At 38.9% G+C, this 15,890-nt stretch overlaps 1 protein-coding gene across 1 annotated transcript in view; it reads left to right on the top strand.

The window, feature by feature from the left end:
• STK3 (serine/threonine kinase 3) overlaps window positions 1–15,666 on the top strand; it is a 310,910-nt gene extending 295,244 nt beyond the window's left edge. The window contains exon 11 of the mRNA XM_052651953.1: window positions 15,252–15,666. Within this exon, the coding sequence (XP_052507913.1) occupies window positions 15,252–15,410 (159 nt within the window). The 3' untranslated portion in view covers window positions 15,411–15,666. The remainder of the gene's footprint in view (window positions 1–15,251) is intronic.
• Window positions 15,667–15,890: the final 224 nt, after the last annotated feature.

Consider the following 15,890-nt stretch of genomic DNA (forward strand, 5'->3'; position numbering starts at 1 on the left):
ATTTAAACTCCAAAAAATTGTGACATTAATAATACTGTGTCATAAGATTAGTACCTGTTAAATGAGATAACACTTAGCATAGCGTCTACCAAGTGCTAAACCTTGTTAGCTGTTATGTACATGAACTTTCCAGCAACACGTATCCCTATATAAAAGAATATTTCTTGTAAAGTAAGTACCTGTAAAGAATTAAATTTTAAATAGCTAAATACTGACTGCATCTTTCCATTTAAGTAGCTTCACCCATGGGATTTTATATATACTCAAAGGAACATTTTTTCTTTGAATCATTGTAATAGCTTACTTTTTTGGATGTCAAATTTTTATACCTAATAAGTAGTTTTCCACCTGCCTATAGGCCAGCAGTCATATTCCTTCCACAACTAAAAAAGGTTTTGAAATATACTATGGAGGTTTGGACACAACTGAGGGACTCACACACACACACACACACACACACACACACACACACACACACACTTCAAAAACGAGAAAAAAAATAAAAGGTTTATGCTCTTAAAAGGCAGAAACATGTGGTGCCAAATCTGGTCACTAGAGGGTGCCGGATAGCCAGTGACCTAGCCCTTTCCTAGAACCTGAGATCTTATCTTGCCTTTGTGCGAGGCGTTCAGGACCTACCACTAGTGTGGAGCCTCAGTGGCATCCTATTTTCTCAGTTCCAGATACCATTGATCTGATAGTGACTCATCTTCCTTCCTTCTCATGGATCCAGGATTGAGCTGCAAGCCAGTTCCCATCTTCCATAAACGTTCATATTTTTGCAGTCAATCAGACTTTTCACTCTACCCCCTGCTCCTTCCAGAAGAGCCCTACCCATTACAGTCAGTTGATTTATGAGGATTTCATTTTATTGCCTCCTATTGCTTCCATTTCCACTACCCTCAGATATTCTGTATGTTAATTTCTTAATGGGATTTAAGAGGTTTTACAGTATAACTACCAATTATTCAATCTGTGATAACTGCAAGGTTAACATCCAGCTAAGTGCTTCAGAATCAATAAACAGCATCTTTTTTTTTTTTTTGTAGTCAGAGATTTGACAGGGGATGGGGAAACTTCTACTGCCATCAGTCTCTCAAAACAGCCTAGTGGGTAATTTGCCCTCTCTGTTATTAGGTGGCATAGTTTAGTATGATACTCATTAAAGGCTAATGAAAAACAAAGTTTCGGGTGATTGAAAAATTAGGAGATAATTGGCAAAATCTGCAGCTGCTTCAATACTTGAGGCCTCTCTCCTCGGACAACATGGTTCAGCACAGCTGTCTGTTCCGAGTATCAGGTTGGGCCAACATAATGTGCATGGTCTGCTTCAAAGGCTGGTGGTGAGTCTGGGCGCGATGAGGCAGTGAGCACCGTTGGGCGAGGATAACAAGGCTCGGGCCAGGCCTGTTTCTCACAGCTGCCAGGGAGCTGAAGAGGGACGCCCACCGATGGCAGCAGGACTGAGGGTGAGCCTCCCAGTTACAGATCATCCAGTTGGGTTAGAAGAACCGTGGCACGAAGAAGTTTGTTCACATGGATGGTCCTCGTTGAAAATAGGCTGGATATCATGGGAATCCAGAAACAGGCAGTACAGTGTGGACTAGCTTGCAGTACTTGAGTTCGTTTGAAGGTCGTTCCTTTGAGTGCAGTTGTTGTTTTTTTTAATTATTTCATGCTTTCTGGTATTGCACCTCTACTCTGAATCTAATAAAGAAAAGGAAATTTCACTCACAGTATTTTTGTCTTAAGAGGGCTACGGAGGATTCTGGCATCTGGTGGCATCAGGCAGCCAGTCACTGAGTCTGTTAGGTCATTTATTCAGAATTGGGAATTGCCTAATACTGTATGCTAATACAAAATAATTTCAGAGTAATGATCCAAGTGGATTAGCTATTGTGAATAACACATATGTCAGCCACTTGCTAACAACTTCTTATAGAACATTCCTCACAAGCACATTGAATTTAACAGCCCCATAGGTTTTTTGTAACTTTTCCACAGGAGGTAAACCAACAGTATGTCTTTTATTTGGTCACTAATTAAAGATGCATTTTTCCTCTTATCCTTTTTAAAATGGGACTTTTTTTTAAGACTGAGCTGAAATTTCATACTGAAAAATAAGATGTAAAGATTTACTAGCAAAACTACATTACATTAATGTATATTATTCAAACCAGAGCTCAAACTCTGATCCACTAAGTTCCACTAGGGACCACAGTCTCCTGGCTTCCAGCAGATGCAAAGTGAGACAGTCTTGTCTTCATGAAATCCCCTCAGTCGCAGTTCATGTCCCCATAGTTGTGAGTCCACTCAGAAAGAGGTGTTTGGCTCAAGGAAAATCAAGTCAGAAGTCTTGTTGCCTCTGAAGGAGGTGCACCTTGGTCCCTCTCAGCACTGAAAAGTTCTGGGAACATTTGGAAACAATGTTTGTTAACTTGATTATGTTAAAATGCTTCCTTTTAATTCATTTTACAAGGTGGGGTTAAACAAAATTTTGATGCCATGTTCTCTGCTGCTGCTGCCAAGTCACTTCAGTCGTGTCTGACTCTGTGTGACCCCATAGATGGCAGCCCACCAGGCTCCCCCGTCCCTGGGATTCTCCAGGCAAGAACACTGGAGTGGGTTGCCATTTCCTTCTCCAGTGCATGAAAGTGAAAAGTGAAAGCGAAGTCGCTCAGTTGTGTCCGACTCTTCGCGACCCCATGGACTACAGCCTACCAGGCTCCTCCGCCCATGGGATTTTCCAGGCAAGAGTACTGGAGTGGGGTGCCATTGCCTTCTCTGCCATGTTCTCTATTAGTTGATAAAAATAATTTTTAAAATTCTAATTTGATGGCATTCTCAAATTTTTTTTAAAAGCCTTTGGGAAAAATTCATTTACTAGAGGCACCTAAGTGTGAAAATTTTAGTTTGCGGTAAACTTGTACTCTAAGCTATTTGGTTTGCAGATGACACTGGCATGTTATTTCTCATCTTTATTTTCAGTGTTTCATACATATTAGTTGTCCAGTCTAAGATGATGATGTAACACACAAACACTGCTGTCTTCTCCCTAAACCAAAAAGTTATAAGTTTGAAACATTTACACTTAGATTTAATAGTTGAGGCCTCCTTCATAAGATGCATTTCAGTTAATAATTAGCCAATTTTATTTTCACTTAGTCTCATTTTATATTTTCTCTTACTTTAAGTTAGTAGCACTATGAACATATTTTAAAACAACTATTAATGAAACAATAAGGGTAGAAGCCTTCAGGTTCAGTTTTATTCACTTGGTTTTGCCTTTATGTTTGCACAAGATTGATTGTTATTAAAATAGGGAGGGATTTTATATTTTAACACTTTCATAGGTGCCCTCCTATCCTTTTCTCTTTGTCCTTTTAAATTCCTGAATTTCTTCATGGGTTTTTTTTTAAATTTATATTCATGGGTTTTTAATTGAATGTTTATATTCAAATAAATTTAAAAATTAATTTAATTAATTAAAATGAAAAATACTATTAATACTGGGAAATTAAAAGTACTGTTTTAGTCACAAATTATGTCATTCTAAAATTGTTGAATATCTTAAAATGTTTCCTTTTTGGTAAATTTTATTTTCTAAAGCTCATGTGGCAAGTGAGGATGAAGAACTATGCTCAAAATTTACTGTTGCTTTCTAAGTTTTTAAAAGCTTTTTACCACACTTTGAGTTCACATTATTTTATAAGTAGGTATTAGACCATGATTTTTATTCTATTGTGTCTTAAAGGAACTACAGATTCAGTGCCTTAAAACTAAAGTATTTGGAATCCTGTTCATTTGTAGGTGTTGCTTTTCTATTTTAATAAGTCATGTATTACAACCTGAGTTTCATGATATGTGGTTTTCAGTTGACCTCTATTTTATTTTAAAACCCTTTTTATAGATGGGCAAAGTAAATTTTGCCTCTTCATGATTTGCAGATAGACATAATTTAAATGGTCAGGTTAAGTATTATGATATTGCTGCAGCAGAAAATAGTATAAATGGTTGTATGCTCTCAGTGGTATTAGTAAGAATTATGCCCTCCCAAAGCACTTCTTTCTGTACGTTTGCCAAAGGAGTAAACTATGGTATTTATTGTCATTTTGAAAAACTTTGTGACAGAAGCTATTTTTCTAAGACAATAAGGAGTTGATATCAAAATTAAATGTATTATCAGACCTGCAGAATAAACATGTAATGGAGCATGGGCCTATCCTGTAGTAAAATAAATGAAATTTGCTGGATAATGTCTCTGATTTTCCCAAATGCTCTTTCTGCTTTACTTCAGTTTTTCATGCGCCTACTTGATACCACACACACTTTTCATATTTTTAGAGTGAACAGATATGTACCACAGCTTTGAAAGTACTTTTCCTGTTGCCACACATAAGCACTCTTGTCCACAACCAAAAACAGCAGACTCTTAAGTATGGTGTATTCTAATGAGGGCTGCCAGCCATTGAGACCAGACACCTCCTTCCAGGGTTTACTAACAGCCCCACCATTCTTCATTCACTCAGTATACTTTTGTCAGGTACCTGCTCTGACTAGACACTGGGGATGCAACTATTTGCCAAAGTTCCTATCCTAATGTAATTCACAGTCTAGTGGTTAGTAGATGGGGAATAAAGTGCCCTTTCCTTGCTTAAAGGTGGGCATGGGATGCTTCTGGATTGCCGTTTGTAGAGATTGGTGTGCCTACAGGAAAGGGAGACTGGCATCGGGTGTTCCAGCCAGCTGCTCGCTAAGCTGGTTGACCCTGGAGACCCACCAACTACCACTGAAGCAGATAGGCAAGTTCCTGGGAGTCTGGAGGGTGTATTAACGGAGATGTCTGCTTTTCTCCCAAAGACTTGTGTTGGCGGAACCAAGGCCTGCAGGATAACTCAGGATCAAGGTGTAGTGTTCTAGGAAAGAAGGGACTAGGGGCCCTCTGCCTTCTGTAGTCCTGGTGGCCCTGGATGGTGTAGAAAAGAACCTCTGCGATCTCTGTGGCTCTAAAAATGGAGATCGGAAGTCATTATGCTGCTGAGACGGCTTCCAGGCCAGAGGAGACAATATCCCACCCCAAGTGCAGCCCCTCTCCAGGAAGGGTGAGCACCAGGGTGATGCCAACCCCCACATTGGGAATCCACACATACACACACCCTTTCTGTGCTCCAGCCCCAGTAATCAGCCAAGCCAGAGCAGGACCAGGGAAACCTCCCTGCAGCTGACATGGAGCCATTTAGATCAAAAGGTCCTTCTCTCTTTCCCAGCTCCCAGAACCAGAGAGGAAGTAGACCCTGAAATTGAAAAGAGGTGGGGAGAAGGTTCTGGATGCACACAGCATCCCTTCCCACAGTCTCTTGGTCTTTCTGTGCAAGCCCAGACTCAGTGGGAGGGATCTTCCCGACCCAGGGATCAAACCTAACGTCTCCTGTCTCCTGCATCGGCAGGCGAGTTCTTCACTGCTTAGCACCATCTGGGAAGCCCATATTTAGTATGAGATTGAAATTTATAACTGGACTTTCAGTAATGAAAAGTGACCAAAAATCAATGCAATTGATTGCACAAGACTCCTTAAGAGATGTGTCAGGGAAATTTGGCATAGCATAGTTGAAGAAGTGTGATTGAAGAAATGAAACTGTTTACACAATAGTTAACACAAAGATTTGGCCAGTAAGCTGGTTACAGATACATTTTAAATAGTTATGTTTTTATTTTAACGTTTGTGATCGTCCATAACTAGTCATATAATTAAGTTTTAAAGAAACTAGTTACATAGTATATAAAGAAAGTTAATCACGTAATTCGTTAATCCCTCATGTGTGACTTATCGGTGCTTTAAAAACTGTTCAAAGTGTTCATCAAAAACACTAATATAAGGAATCAGAGCTAATAGAGCTTTTTTCATCTGCCCCTTAATAGATATGGAAAGATTTAATTGGTGGTTGGTTCCGAGTTACTCATATTTTTTTGTTCTGGGCCTAGAATTTTTCAGCTTCTTACAGTATAGCAGAGTTATGCATGAATTAAGTTTTTCCTGGTATTTTTAGCAGACAAAACTACTAGAAACTGAAAGGCATAAAAGGAATGGGTGTTCAGTTGCCATTGAGGAACACAACTGAAATTTCATGGTTCTTTTTTTTACATGGGTGGCTCAGATTTCTGTAGGAGAAGATAACCATAGTAATGTCCATCAGCGTGTAGCTCATTGCTGGATCCAAGCCAAATAATGTGTGAGACCAACTATGGGACAGTGTGAATGGACGCCAGCTATGTTGCTTCTGTGTCAAGGGGACGGGTCATGTTAGTTTTGTCACGGCATATCTCTTTATTGATTAAATTGTGGCATCTATCCCAGAGGGCTATGTAAAATGTGTTTATATTTCTAGAGAGCTGATTAAGTAGAAGACTCCTTCATAAACATACACGTGCTTATTTATAAGGCCAATTATAGCTAATATACATCGTGTGTGTGCTCAGTCGTGTCCAACTCTTTGTGACTCCATGGACTGTAGCCTGCCAGGCTTCTCTGTCCATGGAATTTTCCAGGCAAGAACACTGGAGTGGGTTACCATTTCCTCCTCCAGGGGATCTTCCCGACCCAGGGATCGAACCTGGGTCTCTTACATCTTCTGCACTGGCGGGTGGATTCTTTACCACTGCGCCACCTAGGAAGCCTCAAAAACACATTAATATCTTGAAAGTAAAGTATTCCTTTAGGTGCAATCTAGAGAGGAAAGGTGGGATTTTTAAAATGTTTCCCTGTTTTTAATCTATAAACAATCTATTAAAAAAACCCTTTTGATAATTGGCCTTTGAAGTGCTTTTGTAGTTCTTGGGAGGCCTAAGAAATTGTTCTCACTAGGCTCCAGTCCAACCTTACGTGGGTAGATTTGATGCTGTCCTTGAGTGCGTGCAGAAACTCCGGTAGCCGTGTGACCTGGGGTGAGTCACACCAGTCTCTAAAACAGAGCTGGTAACAGCTACCCTGTAAAGTGACTGTTAGGATTAAATGACTTACTGCCCAGGACCCAGGATGGTGTCTGACCCCTGGTAAGGGATCAGTAATTGGCACTTTCCCCTCAGCCACAAGAAGGGATGCTCTCCCTTTTCTTCAGGAATGAAAAGATCTAAATGTCTCACAGTTGCTTTAGATGCTCCGAGGTCAAACAGATGCTTAATTCAATTTCCAGTTATAATCCCGGAATTCTTGTAGTCATTCAGCTGTAGACGAGGGTACTCAGCCCCGAACAGAGTTATATGTACAATCCCCCATCCAGATAGGTAGAGAGTGTCTGAGGAAAACTCTGCCAACAGATTTAATGTAGATTTTAAAGAATGTATATGGTGAGGAATTCAGCCTTCCTTCCATAAGGTCTCGAGTCTGAAATTATCACTTTCCTCATTAGTTTTGTAAATATGTGTTTTAAATGTATATGTACTGTGAAGCTTTTAAGAAAGCTTCATAGAATTTTGAATTGACTTGAGAGCTCGTTTATTGTATTCTTCTCAATGCCAGAAATTAAATCAGGAAATTCCTTAATATATTGAAGTCTTTCACTTCTTTTTTGTTTTTTTAAGTGCTGCCTGTCATCGCTGTTGCTTAGCAGAAAGCCCCTTCCCTGTTCACAGATACCTGAACTTACCAATGGGCTTGAGTAGACTTCTGCTAGTACTTCGGTGTGTCTCCCTCTCTCATTGTTAGTGAAATGATGTGGTGGCTCCATGAATAGTGTTGTATAAAACCAAATCAGAGTCTGTTCAACACGGTAAAAATTTGAACTAAAGTGGAATATAGGGGGGGAAAGGAATATGTTGCTCCATGCCACAGACAACTCAAAACAGTTTGAGGCGTGCAGTGGTAAATCCTACAAAATGCTATAGGCGATTCAGCATCGAAGTTGCCATAGAAAATTATTGTTGTTAGCCGTTGTTTGTATTGTTTGTATTGTTACAATTGCTAGCAGATGGGAAAATAGATGAGTCAGGATACAGTATTAGCAATCCATATTTTTTTAATCACAGGCCACTAATAAGGTCTGTAGCATCTGTGAGATTTATTTAAACAGTTGCTAGGAAGGATTTATTTAAACAGTTCCCCAGTAAACACAGCCAACCTGAGACAAAGTTTTTTTGATCGAGTCTTTGACGGTATTAACATTTACACGTAAGACTGTTTGCTTCATTGTGACGGTCTGAGTTGACTGATTATACCAGCAACTTGTAGACCCATTAAGTATAGAAGTGTTACCACATTTAAGCATTTTAAAACTTTGCGATCTTGTTTCTGTTATTTTTTGAGATTAAGACTTTAAAACAAAACAAAACAAAAAAACCCCTCATTTAACTAGGACTGTTTTTGACAAAACAAAATAATATAACATTTTAGGTTTTAATAGCAGACTAGATACATAAACTTGAAAGTTCTGATTTTATTGATAGTTCTTCCTGATCAATAATAATTAGCAACTTTTCAATACTTCTCATAGAGTTCAGAAATAATGCTTATTAAAAGTTTGAACTGTCAGAATTATCTGTGGATTGATTTAATCTTATTTGCTACCTTTTTACATCACTGAGTTATTTATGCTACTGTTTTATATAAGTGCTGGTGAGTTATTAATCTTCATACCTGTCTTGGATTTTTTTTTTAAAACATACTGAAAAAATATTTTAGTATATTGAGCTGTAATCTTTTTACCTCTTGGATTAAAATGTGATAATCTAGGACTATCAGTAACAAAATGAGCTGCTTATTCAAGCTGTCACTCATGTACCAAACGATACTATTTTCAAACACAGTGTTACTCCTATTGAAAAGTAGTTTTGACTTTTCCATTTAACTTATACACAAGTATCCACCCACTCAACTATCTAATTGTTATTCTTTGAAAGTTTTGAGTTTTTCTTAAGAGTTTTTCACCTAAACTTTCTGTACGAGCTGAGAGATCCTAGTTTACCAGCCTGAACCTTAAAGAGGAGAGCCATTCCCTCTCTTGCTGAACTTCTGCAGTTTATCCCATTTTAAGAGACGGCTCTGTAGAAGTGTCAAATGTGGCATTTTCTGCTCAGTGTGGCCTTTATAGCTGAATATTTAAAAACCATTTTTCCTTTTAGTTTGGGTTGAAGACCCTAGAAGTTTCTCAGTATCACACCCCCATTCTGAAGTGACTTAACATTTTGAACTCTCTGGCTGTGCTAGATTAAGAATATCAGACTTGGTATAATTTAAAACAAAACAAAACAGCTTTGACCTAAGAGTTGGGTCATGTCTCTGCTATTAACCAGGAGTATAACTCTGAGCAGGCTAGCTCTCGTTTCCTCCCCTAAGATAAGGAAGTTAGAGTAGATCATCTCTAGGGTTCTCTTAGAGTGAGAGTCTGTGAGGCTTAACTAAACCCAGCTTTACGTTTCTGCTAAATAAATGATTTAGTCATATGCAATGACTTCTAATAATCCCAGATCTCAAAATCTATTTCTCTTAGGCCCATATAATTCAATATACCCAGTCTCTGTTTAAACCCTCTTATGGAAAACGGGTTTATTCTCTGCTCTTAGTAGTATGTCTTGCCCCCTGATATTTGTCATTTCAAATGGCCAAGAAGAGCAGAATCGGGAATGTGAATTATGAACAGGGGAAAAAAATGTCTCAGGTAATGAAACAGTACTGTTCGGAAATGCATAGACTTTTCTGTGACTCTGTGTTTTTGAAACAGCTGTGGGCTCACTCTCTGCTTTCAACTTTTCCTCCTTACTGCATGGCAGCTTGTTTAGTCACTTAACCAAGTCACGTGTCCAGTGTTTGTAAAGAGCGTCAAGCTACAGTGTATTCTTCCATTCTGTTAAGGCCTGAGGATTTAAGCATCACTGCTGGTTATGCAACTTCTGTTTTACCATTTAAGTTCAAAACTAAATTTTGTTTAATAGAATTAGCCTAAAACATGTAAAAGTCATTTCCAGATACTCATTTTTTCGTATATAGTAAAGCCCACAACGTATACATATTCTGAAATTCTTTTATTTGACTCGACGTAACCAAATTCTAAACCCAGACATAGAACAAAGACTTGGTACTCCCAACACTGTTTGCTCTGCACTTATTCTGGAGTTAGTCAGCTGGCAGATAATTACAGTAACACAGCCACTTTGTGTTTCATGCAGAAAGATGGTTCACAAGGAACATTTCTTTCCTATATAAAAAATGTAAATTCAAGTTAATTTACCCCAAGATCTGTTAATCCATAAACATAATTCTGAAGTGATTTCCATCTTCCAAGAAAGTTGATTTTTTTTTTTTTGAAAGTTGATTTTAATAAAGGAAACTTTCATCACAGTAACACTGATATTAGTTCAGGAAGCTCAGCATTTTCTTCTGATTCTGTTTCTTCTGATTCTGTGTTACTCACCCCCCAAATTGTTTTAATTTGGATTAGCATTTTTAAAGGGTGATAGTGGATGGTATGATTTTATAGGGTAATTTTTATCATCATGAGTCTCTCTATATTTTTATCTGGCTTGTAGATCTTTTTACTACCAGGAAGTCGAGCGTACTGTTTTCCAAGAGACTGAAAAGCTGTTTCTGCCACGTTTCCCACCCCAAACCATTTTTATGCCTGTGGAGGCTAGAGGGCTACAGAAACACAGAGTGCTAAATATATGTTATTAGGGCTGAAGCAGAAGTCAAAATTCAACCAGAAGTTCATGTCTGTAAGTCATACCCATTTGTATAAGAAGTAAACATTTTTACCAGTTAACCTCACAATTTATGGGGTCTAGATGACACCATAATCTAGAGTTATTTAGGAGTATATAGATAGATGGATGGATATATATATATATATATAAACTTTTCTGTTCTGTTAAGAAGATAAGAAAAGCCTCTGACCACAGTGTTAATAAGATTTGTGGGTCGTTTTCTGTTGGATATCATAGATCTTAAGAATGGGGGAAGAATCTTTTCCTGGATAATCTTATCCTCATTGAGAGCTTCATTACAAACTAAATGCTGATGATTCCCTAAGTCTTTGTTTTCAGCTTGAATCTTTCTCCTGAGGTCTAAAACCCCAAAATTATAATCCACATCTGATACCTCCACCTTAATGCCATTAACTCTCCCCTCCCTTATTAATTGGTGTCGATCTCTGCCCCATGACCCCAGCTTGAAGCCAGAATCGTCCCTAATCCTTCCTCCCTCTGTCAGTGAACAAAGAAAGCCCTATCAGTTGTATTTTCCAGGCTCTCTAACCCCTCTCCTCAATCTCTGCTTCCATTTCCCAGGTTCAAGCCTCTTCCTCTCACTAGATTGCTGAAGTAACCTGTTGACAATTCCTGCCTGTATTCCCCCACCCCGACGCAACCCATTTTCCCTACCTGCTATTGGAGACATTTTTCTAAAGCTCATTCATATACGGTCATGTCACTAATTATGCTCAGAATTATCAAGCATTTCTTTTTTGTCTACACAAATTTTGTGGCAGCACATTTAAAGCCCTTAGTCATCCAGCCTTTCCCCTCTTTCTTGTCTTTGTCTCCTGATCCCCTTCTCCCTTGGATCTTTCCTACAACCCAGCAGTCAGCTGACATCTGGAAAGATGTCAGGCACTTGTGTGCCTTACGCATCTCCGCGTACGCTGTTACCCTTCCCCATCCCCTTTCCCGACTTCTCAGTGTGCCCCTCCATTCATGAGTTAGCTGTGCCTGGCCCTGTCTCGTGAGCTAGATTGCAAGCTCCTTATGGGAAGTAGTGTTCTGTTCATCTTTGCATCTGCAGTGCTTGGGTCCATAGAAAATATCAATAAATGTTTTAACAAGTGAGTTAAAGTCCTGAAGTTCTCTGATGGCCCACCAGAAAACATAACTATGTATAGTGAAAGTGAAAGTCACTCAGTCGTGTCCAACTCTTTGTGACCCCATGGGCTATACAGTCCACGGACTTCTCCAGGCCAGAATACTAGAGTGGGTAGCCTTTCCCTTCTCTAGGAGATCTTCCCAACCCAGGGATCGAACCCAGGTCTCCTGCATTGCAGGCAGATTCTTTACCAGCTGAGCCATAAGGGAAGCCCCAACTGTGTATATATTTTGGGTAAAAGTCAGATTTCTTGTAACCTCAACCTTATACAGCCATAAATATGAAATTAAATTTTTTAAGGCTTTAAAAATTTTCTAATTTATTATTTCTGTGGGTTGTGCTGGGTCTTCATTGCTGCACATGGGCTTTCTCTAGTTTCAGGGAGTGGGGCCTACCCTTTAGTTATGGTCCATGGGCTTCTCGCTGTGGTGGCTTCTCTTGTAGAGCACAGGCTCTCGAGCGTGCAAGCCTCAGTAGTTGTGGCGCACGGGCTTAGTTGCTCCGTAGCATGTGGGATCTTCCTGGCCCAGGGATCGAACCTTTGTTCCCTGCATTGGCAGGCAGATTCTTAACCACTGGACCACCAGGAAAGTCCAAAATTTTAAACACACATACACACACAAAAAACATATAACAAGCTTCAGCACTAAAGCCATGCTCTATCTTTCCTAAAATAGCCTCAAGCTTTCACTCAGAAGCTATTTATTCTTATTTAGTGTAATGCCTGATAGGATTGTTGAATTGCTTTTCTGGTTCCCAGTAGGTGAACAGACTTGGAGCAGAGAGAGAAGGATATTCACCCAGGGATGGCAGTGAAAGGGCCTGATAGTAAAAGCGAGAGTCACTTAGTCGTGTCCAACTCTTTGCAACTCCATGGACTGTAGCCCGCCAGGCTCCTCTATCTGTGGGATTCTCCAGGCAAGAATACTGGAGTGGGTTGCCATTCCCTTCTCCAGGGGATCTTCCCGACCCATGGATCAAACCCAGGTCTCCAACACTGCAGGCAGATTCTTTACCATCTGAGCCACTTAGCAGACATACTGAGGAGCTGATAGCTTTCCCTTAAGATAAAACCAAAAGGAAGAGGGTAAATTAATATATGGTATAGATTAGTAATAGATATTAATAATGATGATTCATCAAAAGGAAAGGTTGTTTTAGCAGGCAGCATATTCTGTAAAATACGTTATAAAGGATTTTCTGTTAAAAATGGTTGAAAGAGTTTTATCACTTAATTAAAATATAGATATGCCATGAATTTTCATATGTGGAACACATAATTCCCTAACAATGCCAGCTAATGGTTCTCCAGTATCACAGGTCTGTTTTACAAATTGATAATATAAAATTTTACATATTGATACTATAAAAGTCTGTTATAGAACAAAAGTTTTCTAAGTAGCTTTTTTCTGAATTCAGTCCATTACTTTAGTAAAATAGTTATAAACTATGGGCAGTTTGCCCCAGTAAAGTAGTGTAAGGTATTTATAAGGTATTTAATGCAACAGTTGTTTGCTTTGTGTGATGTTATAGAAATAACACTAATTATAACACTAATACACTAATTATAGTGTTACCTATTCCTTTGAGTCATTTATTCTATATTCCTATTTACCTCACCTTTGTGTCCTCACATTTGACAGTATAGTTTAATAGTTTCTAGATGTGTGTACAAAGATGTGTGTCTAAAGTTTAAGTATTTGGGGATTGCCTGGGGTAGACGTGAAACCCATGCATAAAAATTAATTGTGAAAATAATACATGGCTCTAGAATCAAATACTGAATGGTGGTATTTAAATTTTGAATGTTACAGAAATTCGAAGATAACAAAGGTAACATAGACTAAAACAAAGACAAAGTAGAACCATATCTTAATGGTAGACAGCCCCCAGGCATGTCTTTCCCAGGGAAACGTGGCTGTGTGTGATCCCCACTGGCCCTTCATCTCACCATCACAGAAAGTGTCAAGATTCCCCAGTAGCTTATTCTTTATCCCCAGAGTGATTTAAACAGTAGTGACCATATAGCAGATTAATACTTACATTAAAAATTAGTGAAGAAAGTATGTGATATAATTGTTGTTTAGTTGCTAAGTCTTGTCTGACTCTTTTACAACCCCATGGACTGCAGCCCACCAGGCTCCTCTGTCCATGGCATTTCCCAGGCAAGGACACTGGAGTGGGTGGCCTCTTCTTTCTCCAGGGGATCTTCCTGACCCAGGGATCGAACCCATGTCCCTGGTATAGGCAGGCAGATTCTTTATCACTGAGCACCTGGAAAGCCCATGTAACATAATACTATGCAGGCTAGGATTTGTTTTGTTTTGTTTTAGTGATGTTTGACTAAAAAAATAACAGGGCATATTTTAGGTACAAGAACTGCTTATACCAACCAGAGCAAGTAGTAAGCACCTTCAGGGTCATCATCCTGGGAGCCAGTGCGTTCTTTCCCGTAACACTGTCATCTTATATTTTTGGAGCTCCTCTTTTGCATTTCCTCAGAGTCTGTGACTCATTCTTTTCAGTATCCTCAGCGGTGACAGATCTTTTTCAGTTGAGAATGAATTTGACTTTTAGAACCAAGAGTCACTTAGGGCCAGGTATGATGAGTAAGGTGGAGGATCAAGCTGAAAAATGCTATTTTTAGTTAAAATTGGCATGTGACAATAAAGTAATGAGAATGTTTTCTGGCCTGGCTTATAAAGTAACCAATTTGGGGTTAAAGTATTCTAGATAATTTGATTTTCTGATCAGCTAAGTACTTAAAATTGAAGCACTTGGTAAAATGCAGATTAGAGCAGTTAATTTAACCCTGTATTCAATCTTGTCACATTCTTGGGTGATCTCTGCAAGTGTTCATGATTATCATAGCTCTCCATGGCCGGCAAGGATGTGAGAGATTAGAGTGAAGGAGAAGAGGGCGTCAAAGGAAGAGATGGCTGGATGGCATCACTGATGCAATGGACATGAACTTGGACAAACTTTGGGAGATGGTGAGGGACAGGGAGGCCTGGCGTGCTGCAGTCCATGGGGTTGCAAAGAGTCGGACACTACTGGGCGACTGAACAACAACAGCAGTCTAGAACATACCCTGAAAAGCTATTTGTTGGCAATGGTACATTTGTATTTCTGGCTTTTTAAACCCAGATAGATTTTATTAGCTTAATTTTCTCATTTGTTTTTTCCTAAAAGCAGAGTTTTTTTTATTGTTTTGTTGCAGATTACTTGAGGTTCCTGCAAGACGTGCCTTCTAGGTTCTTCAGGGAAGGAATTCCTCTTTTAATTGTTGAGCCATATTTCAAAGATGATATAAAGAGTTGGAATATTCCTGCTAAAACTCATTAGACTTTAACCTATTATAGATAATTTTACTATTTTAATATCTTCTTTTTTTTTCTATATCTAGTTAAAAAATCTAAGTTTAGAAGAACTACAGATGCGGTTAAAAGCGCTGGACCCCATGATGGAACGAGAAATAGAAGAGCTTCGTCAAAGATACACTGCGAAAAGGCAGCCCATTCTGGACGCAATGGATGCGAAGAAAAGAAGACAGCAAAACTTCTGAGTCTAATTTCCTTTCTGTTTGTTTCTATGACTATTCTGGAGACCAAGAAACCACTAAGAATTGAAGAAATATTATGATTTTTTTTTAATCTCTAAGATTTGTGCTCTACAGCCAGGCAACAGCCAAAAACTGATGATGGTACAAACCCAGGTGAATTCCCAGAAGACAGAACTTAATACGGTTTCCACTGTGTTTTCATTTTTAAATGATGAAAACAGCAGAAATGCATTCTTCTCTATATCTGTCAGCTACATACCAGCACTAAAACTGTGTTGTAAAACGAAGGCTGTGTTTAGAAACCTTGAAAATCCAAAGCTATTGTTTAATTGTACAGCACCAAAGGGCTTTATGTTACAATATTCTTTATTCTTTTCTAATAGCCTATTTATTGTATCCCTCTAGGTAAACTTATTTATTTATGCTATTTCATTTTGTTTTGTTTTTTAAGGGTAAGATCAGGATAGCTTTGGTGAAGGTCGG

The sequence above is a fragment of the Budorcas taxicolor genome, chromosome 14, assembly GCF_023091745.1.
Source record: "Budorcas taxicolor isolate Tak-1 chromosome 14, Takin1.1, whole genome shotgun sequence".
Classification (NCBI taxonomy): domain Eukaryota; kingdom Metazoa; phylum Chordata; class Mammalia; order Artiodactyla; family Bovidae; genus Budorcas; species Budorcas taxicolor.